The sequence below is a fragment of the Bradysia coprophila genome, unplaced genomic scaffold, assembly GCF_014529535.1.
Source record: "Bradysia coprophila strain Holo2 unplaced genomic scaffold, BU_Bcop_v1 contig_110, whole genome shotgun sequence".
Taxonomy (NCBI): domain Eukaryota; kingdom Metazoa; phylum Arthropoda; class Insecta; order Diptera; family Sciaridae; genus Bradysia; species Bradysia coprophila.
In genome coordinates this window covers 302,570-317,563 of record NW_023503387.1, presented here as the reverse complement: position 1 = coordinate 317,563, position 14,994 = coordinate 302,570, and the positions used below count along the sequence as shown (strand labels likewise).

The 14,994-nt window shown below is 36.5% G+C and overlaps 1 protein-coding gene and 1 long non-coding RNA gene across 3 annotated transcripts in view; one reads left to right on the top strand and one right to left on the bottom strand.

The window, feature by feature from the left end:
* Positions 1–8,319, top strand: part of LOC119073038 (potassium voltage-gated channel protein Shaw-like) — a 173,350-nt gene extending 165,031 nt beyond the window's left edge. For both annotated transcript variants that reach the window (XM_037178356.1, XM_037178355.1), the window contains 4 exons: positions 6,966–7,146; positions 7,870–7,959; positions 8,012–8,116; positions 8,178–8,319. In XM_037178356.1, coding sequence (XP_037034251.1) covers positions 6,966–7,146; positions 7,870–7,959; positions 8,012–8,116; positions 8,178–8,293 — 492 coding nt within the window. In that variant the 3' untranslated portion in view covers positions 8,294–8,319. The remainder of the gene's footprint in view (positions 1–6,965; positions 7,147–7,869; positions 7,960–8,011; positions 8,117–8,177) is intronic.
* Positions 1,046–13,677, bottom strand: LOC119073039. The gene is made up of 3 exons (XR_005086977.1): positions 13,666–13,677; positions 5,090–5,093; positions 1,046–1,195 (listed from the first exon to the last, which is right to left on the bottom strand). It is a non-coding gene; the product is annotated as an uncharacterized LOC119073039 (long non-coding RNA).
* Between the last annotated feature and the right edge of the window lie 1,317 nt (positions 13,678–14,994).

Here is a 14,994-nt window from a genome sequence, read left to right as displayed (position 1 = left end):
TCTTTCAACAAAATAAAATTACAAATGAAAGTGTCGGCCATTTTTGTTCAAGAAATAATTTCAATGTTCGTAATGAGCACGTATAGCAAACACTTTAAATTGCATATTTTTCACTTATATCCGAAAACACTGACTACTTTGCTTATGTCAGACATAATTCACTTCACTTCACTGCAAAATTTTTAGTCTATATAACAAAATTATTGCTCAATTTGCTCAAAATTAAGAGCGTACAAGGGTACGCTGAAATTGTAGTCTACATTTGTGCGTTTTGAAATTTTAAGTGCAAATTTGGGATATAGGTACACTTTTCTGTGTACCCTCTTAATACATTATCATAAAACGAAAAACAATTCAATGACCAAGGCTGTATACTTTGGGGAGGTCACGCAGATACAGATACGCGGGTTACACACCACAGTTGATGATAAAATTGCCGATTTCATTCAAAAATTCACCTACTCTGATGATTCTCGTCGTCTTGATGATGTGGTGAATTATTTTACATGTAAAATCATCAGAAGTGGTGTGTTCCCGCGTATCTAATAAAATGGCGTATCTAATAAAATGGCGGTCTGCGTGACCTCCTCAAAGTATACAGCCTTGAAAATGCCATCAATTGTTGCTATCGTTGTGTATTAAGAGAAGTTTTGTTCCTGCGTTAAGAAATTGATATGTAAGAATCAATTTTAGCATGGGCAAGCAATAAAATAGAATACAGTGCATGCTGCTGATATGATTCCTTAATTCGTCGAATTTCGACAAGTGTAGTTACATACCTCGCCTTCGGCTTGGATATGTAAACTCGACACTTGTTTCAACTAACAGTTACCGAAGCTTGTTGCTCTACAACACACTTGTGCGGTTGCTCTTATCTCAAAATTGTTCCCTCGTGTAATGAATCATTTTCGCAACATGTACTGTAACTATCGAAGGTAGCAAAGGTGTATAATGTAATTTTCGAGATTCAAAAATGCATAATGGGACATCTGATTACAAATAATCGATACTATATCGATCGAATTATCCGTCAACATTTATCGAAATATCAGTCGATATCTATCGATTAACAGTCGATATTCATCGATTATCGATCAAACATTCGATTGACATTGATTTTTTGAAAATATCGATAATCGATTCTCAGGAAATAATCGATATTTTATCAATAGAATGAGTTATCGAACATGCCTATCTAATTGCTCCCTAAATTTTATGGTTCGGGGTCAGTCTATTTTCAGCTCACAAATTAACATTTCAAATAATGTGCTTCTTGCATATTAATGGCTTTTTTGCTACGAATTTTCCCAGAAATCCTTTCACTTCGCCAATCACAATAAATCCTTCGTATTTCTTAACATATCATTTAAACCGTTAGAATTGCATGGGTGGTCTATGTGTGTTACAATTCATTTCGCTTCAGCGCTTCATTGTATATTCAAAAACTGTGTTGCAGATATCATAAATATTAATGCGATTTCCTAATACCAACCATCCATTACAGACATCCATAGGACTTTAATACGTACAGCTTCGTAATTAAACTTAATTACAGGATATCATTTTATGAATTCCAAAGATCACGCTGTACATCGCTTACATAAAGTGTGTTAAATTGATCATAAAGTTATGTGTGGCAGAACAAAGATAAGAAGCTGGGTAGGGTAAAAGAGAAAATAGCTCAGAGAATAGGATATAAAATTATTATAAAACGTGTGTCACACGTTCGTGAGGTAGTTAGGCAAGTACTATAGTCTTTTACTGAAATGTGAGGGTAGAAACCTGTGATTTATTTAAATAAACGCGAATTTTTCAAAGCGAGACCTAGAATATATGACTGCGTAATAGCGTAACGTATGTACGTGTTTGGAGGATTATACTGGAAAAATATTACTTTCAAGCAATTTGTTTTGCGAATGTCGCGGTTCATGGAATGAAAAAGACTGTTAACCTTTTGAACGAATAATTGCTTGAAAGGCTCACACAATATAAATGGCCTCTAATGGCCTAACATTAATTATTTACGAAAAGTTGTTTTCAAATGAATAGTTTCAGGATTCTTGTTTATTTTAATCAATTTGTCTCTTTTTTTCTGGGAATATTTACTAAAATTGGGGAGAAATTTTAGAAAATGTTTTCTAAAAAATAGTACCTGATAAATCGTACCTACTCATATTCATACCCTATCGTGTATCGAAATGAGAAATTTATTTCGACAGGCCGGTTCCTCATATACTATAAAAACGAATTTTGACAGGCCGAAAACAAAAGATCGTCATCCCCAGAAGCAAAAATAACTACAACTTAAACAAATTCTGACATTCGAACAGGAAAAAAAGTGGTATGAGTGACATTTCTACGGCTCAATGCAATGTGAACGATGACACTTTCGCTTTGCAATCGTTTCGTTCTGTGGGCAGAAATAGACTGTTTAAGTTACGAAAAAGACTATTTGAGCAGGGTGGACAATGTCGATAATGTCATCATTTTGCATACAAAAATATTTCGAAAGTGAACGCATTTTAAAATCCGTTCACTTCTGCAATGGTTTTTCATGATGACAATAGCAAATTTACGCAAATTACCTATAATTTATAAGTCAACTAATAAGTTGAAAATTATAAATCACATCTTCATGCAAGAAGTTCTGTAAAATTACTTGAAATTTCCAACTTATAAGAAATACGACATTTGGGCATTCTGTCTATACATGTTTAAGTTCGTATTTATACTCCACTCTGCCCGAAGACAAATCCCACAGTTAACACGATACAAGGCACAACGAGAACATCGACCAAACCGGGAATAATGATCAGACCGACGACAAGGGGATAACTAGAACTGTAACGCTAGTTGATGTTAAGCCACATCTATTTATTTATTTATTTTATCAACGGCTTTGGAGCTAACTGATAACATAAGAAAAAAAAACATAGAAGGTATTGTACAGTACAGTTCAAGTCGTTAAATTCAATCCTATCGAAGCCCATGGTCAACGCATTCACATTGTAGAATAGGGGTGGTCGATTTTGTGGGATCGGAAATGGACCCCTCCAGAAAAAATTCTAGTGGCCCATAGGTACCAAAAAGCCACATACAAACTTTTTTCTTCATCATCTCCGGGTTGCGAAAAATCAAAATTTGAAAATTTTCGAGTAGCCGATTATTTCCCTTTCTAAAAACCACCACGACCAGGTTGAACATTTTTTTCAACCTCAAAACAGCATTTTATCTTTCTATGAGGTCCCTTCTAACATATAAAAAAGAAAAAAAATTGAAAAAGTTTGCTGGCCGAGTTTTTGTGAGTCATCAAGTTTCGCTTAAGTCCGATTTTCCACAATTTTCAATATGAAAAACAAGTTTTTTTTTGCCGAATTATTTATAATTTTGTCTTGCGATAGCTCATTGGAAAGGTATTTCCATAGCGGACGCAGAAATAGAAACATTACCGGGAAAAAAACTTAAATTATTTTGAGTTATACCTGTTACAAAGCTTAAAAACAGGCTAAATTTATCAGCAAGGAGGTTTTCAGTGAACGTCACACCCAAATCTTTCATTTCCTTGACCCTCTCAAGACGTACGTCGCTGATACTGTAATTATACAAAACCGGGTTGCGCTTACGACAGAATGACATTACCTTGCACTTGTCTAAGCTCAGCTCGAGTCCGTTCTCACTGCACCAGCGGTCGATCCCGACCAGATCGTCTTGAAGAGCGTTGCAATCGCGTACTGTCTTTACCACACGATGAATCTTCAGGTCGTCAGCGAACAAAGGAAACATAGACGATTTAATGACCTTGGTGACGTCATCGAAAAACAGAATGAACAACAAAGGTCCGAGGTGACTCCCTTGCGGAATCCCGGACTTAGCCTCGAAAGAGTGGGACTTCCAGCCATCGATCTTCACATACTGAGTACGACCCTGCAAGTAAGAACAGATCCACTGCAGGAGAGAAGAGTGAATACCCATCTCCCGCAGCTTCGATATCAAATGCTTATGCGAAACCCTGTCGAATGCTTTCCGCACATAAGTGTATACAACATCAACCTGATCACCCGATTCTACCGCCCGCACGGCTCCGTTCACAAACTCAACCAGATTGGTGGTCGTAGATCGACCCGGCATAAATCCGTGCTGGGCCAGAGAGACCACTTTTCCAAGCTTTCCCATCAAAAAATCACAAACAATCGATTCGAAAAGCTTCCCGAAAGTGGGCGAAATCGCTATTCCCCTATAACACTCGACGTCAGATCTAGAACCACTCTTGAAAATCGGCACGACATATGACTCTTTCCACCTTGTGGGGAATTTGGCAGTCAACGACAAGTTAAAAATGTGATAAAGCGGAGTCGCAAGATTGACTGAGCAGTTCTTCAACAACAGGGGCGAGATGTTATCAGGGCCATCACCCTTACTGACATCAATGGACTCTAGTGCGGTGACTATCCTTGCTTTGTCGACATACACGGTACCAATGTCTACACTCTTATCCAGACCAAAACGCCTGCTACCATCACCGGAGTCGTTCGAGTACACACTTTCGAAGAAATCAGCGAACAGGTCGCACTTGCCTTGCATCGTTGACGCAGCGTCATCCTTCAAAAACATCGTACTGTCGGAATACCACGGTGGGTGACTGTCAGTCACAAATTTTTTCAAGGGGACGTAGCGATCGAAACCGACTCTTAGCAAGTCATAGAACTTATCTACAACAGAGTCGACTTCATCAAAGGCAGACAGTTCAGCTGCCCAGTCGATTCCATCAAAATATGAGTTAAGACCATCAAAGTCCGACTTACGAAAGTTGTACTCGTGGACGTCCGGATTAGCTTCACTCACGTTGTTCACGTCAAAAATAATGTCAATCTCAATGGGAGGGTGGTAGTCATCAACCTTTACCATCGACGTGACGGCCCTGCGAACCGTAACCTCATCACTATCACTGCAGAAAACCAGATCCAACATCCTACCCTGAAAGTTGCGCACAGAGTTCATCTGCTGCAGACCGGAACCGAGAAGGGAATAAATTATCTCTGCATTGACTGCTGAGTCGATGTGAGATGGTAGAACGATTCAAAAGGCATACTGTCCTGTGACCAATCTGAGGTACACACTGACCACTGCACGTGAGTCATATTGAAATCTCCCAAAACATAAAGCCGGTCGTCAACATCTAAGTCAATGAAATCAATCAACAGCCGCAATGATTCGGAGTAATCTTGATAGACGGATACAGTGGAGTTGGACGGAATATACAGACAACAAATAAAGACGTTCTTGTCTCCCACTTTTAACTTGACCAGGACTAGCTCGGTAGACTCGGTTCCCGGTACTATTACCCTCTCACTAGCTATGCTCGATCTTACTGCAACCAATACCCCACCGCCACTCACGCGGTTGCTATTCTGACCTGACCTATCGCATCTATAAACACAGTAATCGTTCGTATTGAATAACTCACCGTCTAGTATCGACTGGATCAAATTCGTTTCGGTCAGAGCCATTATATCATACTCACATGAAGTTGATGACAAATAAAAATCTTCTAATTTCGACCTCAACCAGCGCACGTTTTGGTAATATATGCATCGTTTGCCGTGTCGTGAGTCTTCTCCAGAGGGAATAACATTACTCGTCGCAAGAACCGGAACAATGTCACCAAATTCATTTGCCTCCAGATCGCACATCCAATCGGGTCGAACAGAAACCAAATTGTATGTGGAAATATATTTATTTCCTGGTAACAACGAGTTGTAGGCCAGGGAGGAAACGGAAAAGTCAATTACATCGTCGCAAAAGTTGTCAACTGAAAAACCGGACATCAGAACTGTTTCGGCCTCGAGGCACTGAGGTATGGCGGTTACTGACCGTTGAGAACGGTACTCTTCAGCTGTTTCCATACCTCACCTATTCACAGTACAGGCTATGATTCCTTTACAAGACGTCTCTCAAATCAGAAAGAAATTTTCTTACAAAACCATTTCTCAGCCTTCTATACAAATCATCGAATAAAAAACGACGAAAAATATCGAAATCAGACATTTTTATATGAAAAACGCGTGCGCCCCTTAAACAGTTGCACAAGCTGACAATGGACTATTTTCGGCATAGACCCTTAGAAAATATCGAAGCAGAAACTTTTAGAATTAAATTCCCAACTAACTCAATCGTCTTGATACACGGTAATCGTGTCCGGTGGCCAAATCATTTTCAACCATCGCATCGTAACAATTCACTTAATTCGCCATTTCGAATGATTTTCATAAACCTGAGATAATTTTACTCTCGACTCGATTTTCACATTATCAACTGTAATAATCGTTCCGCATAATAATCGCCTAACAATTTTTATTTGAAACAAAATGAACCATTAAGCACACGCTCCATTTACTCTCGTAAATGTCTCGTGCAAATGATTCGAAATTAACAAACCGAATTGATTGAAAAGGTTATTAATTATTGCTTAGGAATGAATTAATTCTCGGGTCATTGATTACAAAATGTAAAATTTTATTTTAATACTTTTCATCACACATTATAAATCAATTGAGATAAATCGCATATAAATGGTTGGCACAATAGCTACACTATACTCTTCCAGAAAGGTAAATCGGCTCTGAAATTTACATCGAAAAATATCTTGGCTAAATTCCATTTATATGCATCAGACGGGTTATCACATAATAATTCTCCATAAATTTTCTCATTTTTTGAGTAGCTTAATTGGTCATAAATAAGTCAATAAATCAGCAAAAAGCCAATATTATTGGCAATGGCAACATAAAAGAAAATACTCAGACTCTCTTGATGTCCATAAACGACCATATTCAATTCCCCGTTCATCAAATTTTTATCGTTTTAAATTTCGAATTTAATCACCGACTCATAAAATCAATATTATTCGATTGTTGTAATGTAAAACAAGATTTTAATATTTAATATAACAACAACAACCATTCCAGGCACGTTCGAAACTACCTAAACGACGTCGTCGAGTTTTGCCGGTGGAGCAGCCAAGGCGCAAACGAGAAGTTGGAGTAACAAATCGACGAATGAATGCTCTAAAACAGCATCAACATACCCATCCAGCTACACACACACATCCTGCCATCTTTAAGGATGCTTTCGGTAGTGCTAAAATAGGTGAGTTTTTCTCAAACACTTTGAAAGCTCACTTGGCTGATTTGCTAAATGGTTTAGAGCTTTGCTTTTCTGAACATTTTCCAACAATTTTTCGGCTCATGTGTCATTACGTTTTCTTGTATCGTCTAACTGTTGTTTTACATAGCAGTGTTAAGTTAACGAAACATCAGTTGTTTTTAGCTCTTTCCGCATTGTCATGCGCTAGAAACCTAACTTTACATTGCTTCAAGCCCAATTTAACTTTATTGTAAAATTCGGTGAAATTTATCGATTGTTTCTATCGACACTACTTTTTTGATCAGATCAAAGCACCTAGCAGGGTAATAGAGATTTTTACACGTCAAATAGAGTAGTATTTTGGTACCAATAATACCATTAGCAGCCTTAATGGTAATTTTGCAATGACATTATGAAAAAAAAGGTATGGAAATTTTCGCATACTTCGATTAAAATACTACTTTATTTTTTTCTATTACCCTGCTAGGTGCTTTGATCAGATAAATTTAACTGACATTTGGTAAATTTAGCAGCGCTGAGAGGAATTGAGCGTATGTGAATCAAGAGCAAACTTGATTATTTACATACATGTGTAGTACATAATTCATTCAAGGCACTTTCTGTTGATTAAGACCTTTTTGTCTGATGCAAATATGACTTGATTAAATTTCCCATAGAAGTTCTTGTTCATTTTGCTCAACAATTTACATTTTCTATTGAAACCAGGTCATGTGAATGGCGTTAATGTCATCGGTCTAACTTTACAAGGTCCATCAGTACCACTAGCTGCAATTCGTCCTCCTGCCGTTCAGCAAGGTATTTCAATAAATTTTATTTTGCATCAAGACTACAGTGACAAATTTCACAGGAGAATTTCTCAACGTACCACAAATAGCATCATTACAACCCAGAGCTGCTACAACCGGTAGCGATGTAATGTTAACATTACAACCGAAATTATTAGCACCGTTAGGTATAATTCCGATGACTGACTCGATTGTATTTTATATTTTGAAAAACTGATTCCCTTCCAGTTGTGGCTGAGCGTCCTACAAATGGTCACGATATACCACTCGAACAACCGAAGGTTACTTTACAGAAAGAAGAGAATAATTTTCAAGAATCTAATTGCGACAATTCAAATGAATAAATCGAAATAAAATCTACAATTTCAAAAATTGTTTGTTTTAAAAACAAATGTGTGATTTTCGAATGAATGAATTATTTTTAACCATTATTTCCGTTAACATTGAAAATTATAAAGGAAATGTTAATTAATTATAGAAAAAAGTTGAATTCAGTACAAACATGCTTCTGGAAATGGAGACACCTCGTTTTGCGTTCAGCAAATATTATAAATTTGTTGCATGAAATGGAGACACCTCGTTTTGCGTTCAGCAAATATTATGTTGCTGACAGCGATCGTTAACCTAGTGCAATTAAGTGCTACTCAGAAAAATGGCAGTTCATTCAAATTCAAAATGTCATATTCAACACCAACTTACCGTAGCTTCATACAGCAATGTACGTACGTATCGATTTTCTTTGGTTCACAGAGATGAACATAACCTAAACGTCAACTAATTTCTTTATAAAACTTTCGTCAAACTGAAAGTTGAGGTTCAGTTGCCTTCTGTGTATGAAATTTGACATTTCGTAATGACTTTGGAACAAACCTATTTCAAGTATGACATTTGAAACAAAAGAAATTTTATACGTACGACGCTGTGTCTAAGGCCTGGTACGTAACTTAACTAGTTGGAATATATAATATCGACTGACTCCAGACAAATTCTATCAACCTCAGAGTATACACATTAACTGGTAATCCTTAGAAAACCTAAAGAGAATCCTCAAGACTCAAAAGAGGAATCCTTAAAAAACTGTCATTGAAAATTCTCAGAGGATTTTCCTTTTGAAAATCATTTGTCGCCGAACTTTACAAATATACGCCCCTCGCGTTCCTTACATCAATGAACGTACGAAATAGATTATGGTCTAATGTCGGTCTGGAGCACATAAAAGCTTTGTAGACGCACTCATTACAACGAAATTTGACATAAAATATGAGTGCGTTCAAGATAAATCGGTGGAATGGGTAGAACTGTTTTTACATTGTCACTTAACGAAAAATGTACTCTATGCACTCTTTTACAGGTGCGAGAGTTAACGAGAGATAAGTGCAAATACACGCTTCAATTGAACCATAGAGAAATGATATTTGCACCTTGTAACCGCTTTGAATGGAAATGGAATAAATAGCATACCAAATTGTATAAATGTTTGTTAGGTTGGTTTTACTTGCACAAACTATGAAATATTTATGGCTAGTGAGACCATTAAAAATGTCTGAAAAATTAACGTTTATTTCATTTAAGTGTCCATTCCACTCAACAAAAAGTACTCCGTGAGAGAGCGAGCTGTCAAGTAAACCAAGCAAAAATTGAAAAAAATCAATTTTGTCTCTCACACGAAGAACTTTTTTGGTAAGAGAAAGAAACTAAGCATTAATTCCCGAAAAAAAATTGACAGATGACCCATATATTTTCTGTCACAATATTTCAATCACTATGTTTCAAAGCGTTGCACAAAGTGTGTATGAAGTAATCTTTACATAATAAATTTCATTTCTTTTCAATCTGCCAATTTTAACGAAAGCCCATTGACACTTGGCTCATGGACACTTGATCGAAAAAATTCAATTTGTTAACAAATGATTGCTATTTTTGAATTTTAAAACTCAAAAGACCAACTCATCGGCAGTTTGATTTGAGTGTGAGTTAACGGAACAATTCCAATAATCTATAGGAGAGATTTGTAGTGAATCTTTTAATTTATAGAAGGTGAATCTTACAATAACGGTGTTTTAAATAGGATGACATTTTCTTGAATAGAATTCCATCCAAATGGTAGTGCTAGAAAGGTTTTTGTGCTGGCTCCACTGGCATTAAACATAACAATTGTTGTACAGCGACATGTTACTGCAAAAGAAAAGAAAAGATTTTCAACAAAATATGTATTTGATTTTAGAGTGTTTATTACAACATAAAGAGTACTTTATAACAAAAAAGAAAACAAAAGGAACTTATAAAATAAAAAAAAAAAAATACAAAAATTAAACAAAGCAAAAATATCTCTTAGAATTTATTAAAAATTATTTTAAAAAAATAATTAAATGTTACATTTCAAAAACTAATTTTGATAATTAAATGAAGAAAATCAGAGTAGAACAGAATTCAAATGCCATTTAAATGTTTTTCAAACCCCAACCAAAAATTAAAAAAAAGAAATATTAAGAAAAACCGCTGTATTTTTAGAGGTTACCATATATTTATCAGTAAATTTAAACAAAGAAATATTACAATTATATTCGTATTCATATACATAGATAAGAAAAACCCGTTGATGCCAAAAAATTAAGAGAAAAAATTATAGAAAACAAAACAAATTTCGGTGGCTCTACAACAATATTTGATGTTCAAGAAACATTGTTGGTAGCAAAAATATTTCCAACCAATTTTTGAATAAAGAATTTCTTGTTTTTTTTAGTTCGTTGTGCGCATACATTTGGCGTAAAAAATGAAAGTCTCGCTAAAACGTGTTATTATTGATCTCGGCTTCGCCTTGCATCAACAAAATTCGCAGGCAAATTCGACTTTTCAACTTTTTATCCCTAGTTATGTGAACAGCTATTTTTCTCAGATCAATAAATAATTGTTTTCAAATACAGTCATTCATTGGTAAAAAACTAAATAAAAAAGCCAACAATTCGTTCATGTGTATAATATACATGTATGGATGACTTATTTATTTTAAATAAAAAATATTTTCCAAATAAATGCACATGACAGGAAATAAAGACTTTTTTTAATGAAACCTTTGTCAGATTTTACACAAAGCTTCACTGTAGTTTTTCAATTGAATTAACAAAGGTAACTAATGTTGAGATGACCTAAATTGACGATTCCCAGCTTTGAACTTGAATTTCTCAGCGATTTTGGCACTATGTTACGTGGAACCACTTTTACTTTTAAAGATTTATCTTTTGTTTACTTATTACGGTCCGTCATTGGGAAATGACAGGACAGTTTCCCGAAAATGTATAGAAAATTTTATCACAAACATTCACCGAAAAAATTCAAAGAAACTCACCTCTCATGCTTTCCATTGTATTCGGGCATAGTCTCTTTAGGTCGCCAAGGCATATTTGAAGTTTTTTTTTTGTTTTGTCGCGACAAAAACACAGAAAATATTTCGACACAACTGTGAAACTCCGCTACTACAAGTACTAGCATTAGAGCACTGCGCCGTTCAGACACGCCGAGGCCGCCGCCGAAAAAGCACATCAGCCGTAACAGCCGCCGATACCCTTCTCAGCCGTGTTAAAAATCGGCGGCGGAAGACGGCTTGCGAAAGTTTTGGTTTTAATACAGTTTGGGAGAATTTTGCAGCAATTTTTTTCGTTGGCTTACAAAATTGTGTACGCACCTGTCGACTGGTAGAGGGCAGAACAATAAAGTCATGAATGTACTACATATGTGAAATGGTAAAACGTGCGCGTGTTGTAGTTGTAGTACGAGTGAGATCAGCTTAAACAGCTAAAGCCTTTGTTGGATGATTGATTCCATTTTTGAATAGAAGCGGTTTCGCCGAATTCATATGAAAAAAATATCTCTGGTAACGGACTTCTGACTTGCGTACTTCTATGAGATTTGATTCGATTGTAACAATACAGGAGAACAAAAGTGAATATCGTCAGGTATTTTGATTTGGGACTCATTGTGGATTCCAAATGCGTGCATACCAAAAATTCCGAATATTAAATATTAGTCCTTTATTGGTTAAACAAATTTTGTGTGGAATCATTTGAAATCCGAAACTAGTCCCAAATGAGTAAACCTAACGGTATTCACTTTACTTCTACTGTATTTTAATTTTGTTATTCAGCCGGCTAGCCGCCATAAATATCATACTAGCCGGCCGCTGAAGGGTGTCGGCTACGTTTTAGCCGCCAACTGTCCATCAGGCTGAACGGCGCAGTGCTCTAACTAGAATTAGAGGTGAGTGGGCTGCCCATAAAAGTGGGCTGCCCACGGGACATGGGCATGGGCACTTTACAATTTCGTGGACATAGGGCGCAGCATGGGCACTTTTAAAAAATTTGTGATCCCACAAACTTAAGTCTTAAGTGCAGTCTAGACTTTCCGTACGATGTAATATTCATTCAAGTAATTTTAAAACAGCTATCGCACATAAAATCGTGTTTCCAACTGTGCTGTCAACATCGGTTTCGCCTCAGATTGATAATTTTCAAATTTTTAGCGAAAATTTCCTATGTGGGCCTTGGGCATGGGCTGGGCAGTGGGCATGCTTTTTAAGATTCTTGGGCATGGGCTGCGCCGTGGGCATGCTTTTTTTAAATTATTGGGCTTTGGGCAGGGCGGACATAAAAATTAGGTATGCCCACTCACCTCTAACTAGAATGAATGTTTGCTGTGTTCACTTCGGCTGTAATATTAGACTACGTTGGATGCTGCGAAAGTAATTCATTACACAAGGACATAATTTTGTGATACGAGCAAACTTACTCGTGAGTTTGCGAGTTCTTCAAAATTGTGTCCGAGAGCAATGAATTACGTCGCAGCATCCAACGTTTTCTGGTTTATTGCCTGCTCATGCGAAAATTGACTATTACACGGCTGTTCTGCAGAAATTCTACATAAATTCAGTATCTCAATAAACCAACACCAACAAAACAAAAATAAATCTGTTCTTCCGATAAAACGTTTACAAACAAATCTAGTGTGTTGACGAAATCGGCTCACACGCTACACGTCTCCTAAAAAATTGATCCCGAAAACAGCACTCGTGTTACATTAGTATTGTCGCAACAGTAGTTACAATTGCGTTGGTGGCATGTTGACATTGAATAGTTTTTCGCAGTTAGTATCGATGAAGACGCATTGTTTGTGCAATTATTTTGTTAGTCCTTTTTGATGTTTTCAAAAAAATGTGCAACAAAGTGTAGTGTTTGTACTATTATAAGCAAAAGCATTTAGTGTTACAAGTGAAAAATACAACGAAATGTGTGGCCATAAAGTGTTACTTCGGAACATCAAAATTATTGTTACAATTAATATGGCCGACAATTCTGTGGTTGGAATTCTTCTAAAAGTATGTTGTAACCAGATTACTTGCGTAACAAGTTTTTCTGAAATAACTGTGTTCATCAATCAATATTTTTTATCAAAAAAATGTTATTTTAGCGACATTTCTTCATACTTTTTCGATCGATCGATTCATTCAACAAAAAAGATAAAATGAAAGCAAATTTTACTTGAAAGAACTGTCACCTTGAAATAAACCCCAAATATCCCTAGTGCAATGGATCACTTTCGCAGGGGGTAAACAGACGTGTAATAGTCAATTTCCGCATGGGGCAGGCAATAAAATATTTTCATTCAAAAAAGTGTCGGACATATTATAAAAATCATGAAACAGTTGACAAAGGGTAGCGTATACATTTAATCAGACAAAAACCTCTTAGAAGAGGAAGGGTGACGCAAGTACTTTACTTATAAAAGTATTGATATCAGAAAGGGTGACGCTCAAGGCTCCGATACGCAAAAATGTAACTTTAAGGCCCGTCATTGGGAAATGACAGGACAGTTGCCCGAAAATGTATGGAAAATTTTATCACAAAAATTCACCGAAAAGATTCAAAGAAACTCACCCATGATGCTTTCCATTGTATTCGTGCACCGTCTCTTTATGTCCCCAAGGCATATTTAAACACTAAAACACTTTTTACTCGATGCAATAACAAAATTTTGTTTTTTGTTTTGTCGCGATAAAACACAGAAAATACTTCGACACAACTGTGACACTCTGCTATTATAAGAAAGTAATAGAATGAATGTTTGCTGTGTTCACTTCGGCGGTAAAATATTTTCATTCAAAAAAGTGTGCGACACTTCAACGATGGTAGACATTTATTAAAATTGTAACCTCTCCCACTTATTTAGTAAGCCAACAAGACTTCGCTGAGTCTAATTATGCCACCTCTTCGAACAAAAACATCGGCTGAGGTCGAATAATTCTCCGCTAAGCTTTGACAAACCTCTAATGAGTTCTAATAATTCTCCGCTAGGCTTCAGTAAGAGTCCGTCAGACATCAGCACGTTGTAGTAAGGCAATGAAGCTAAGCGAACACACAATAAGCTGATATACCTAATAATTGTTGCTATGATTTAAGACTCCACTTAGCTTTGGCAGATCTCCGCTGAGTGTCCGATTCGCTCCATTAAGCCTTCCTGCAACTTGCTTAGGCCTAACGGACACTTCCTGAAGCCTAGCGCAGAATTATTAGAGCTCAGCGGAGGTTTGTTAAAGCTCAGCGGAGGTTTGTTAAAGCTCAGCGGAGAATTATTAGAACTCAGCCGATATTTTTATTCAAAGAGGTGGCATAATTAGACTTCGCGAAGTCTTCTTAGCTTACTAAAGAGGAACGAACATTTATTTACGCTCAGCGCAGTCTTACGAGAGGCTAAATTTTTAATAAATGCTCTCCCATCGTTGAGAGAATGTCCGCTGAGCTCTCGTAAAGCTTTAAAAAATGGTCGATGAACATTATTAAATGTATACGCTTCCCTTTGTCAACCGTTTGATGATTGTTTTTAAATGTCCGACACTTTTTTGAATGAAAATATTTTACCGCCGAAGTGAACACAGCAAACATTGATTCTAGTACTTATAGTAGCGGAGTGTCACAGTTGTGTCGAAATATTTTCTGTGTTTTTGTCGCGACAAAACAAAAAAAAACTTTGTTATTGCATCGAGTAAAAAGTGTTT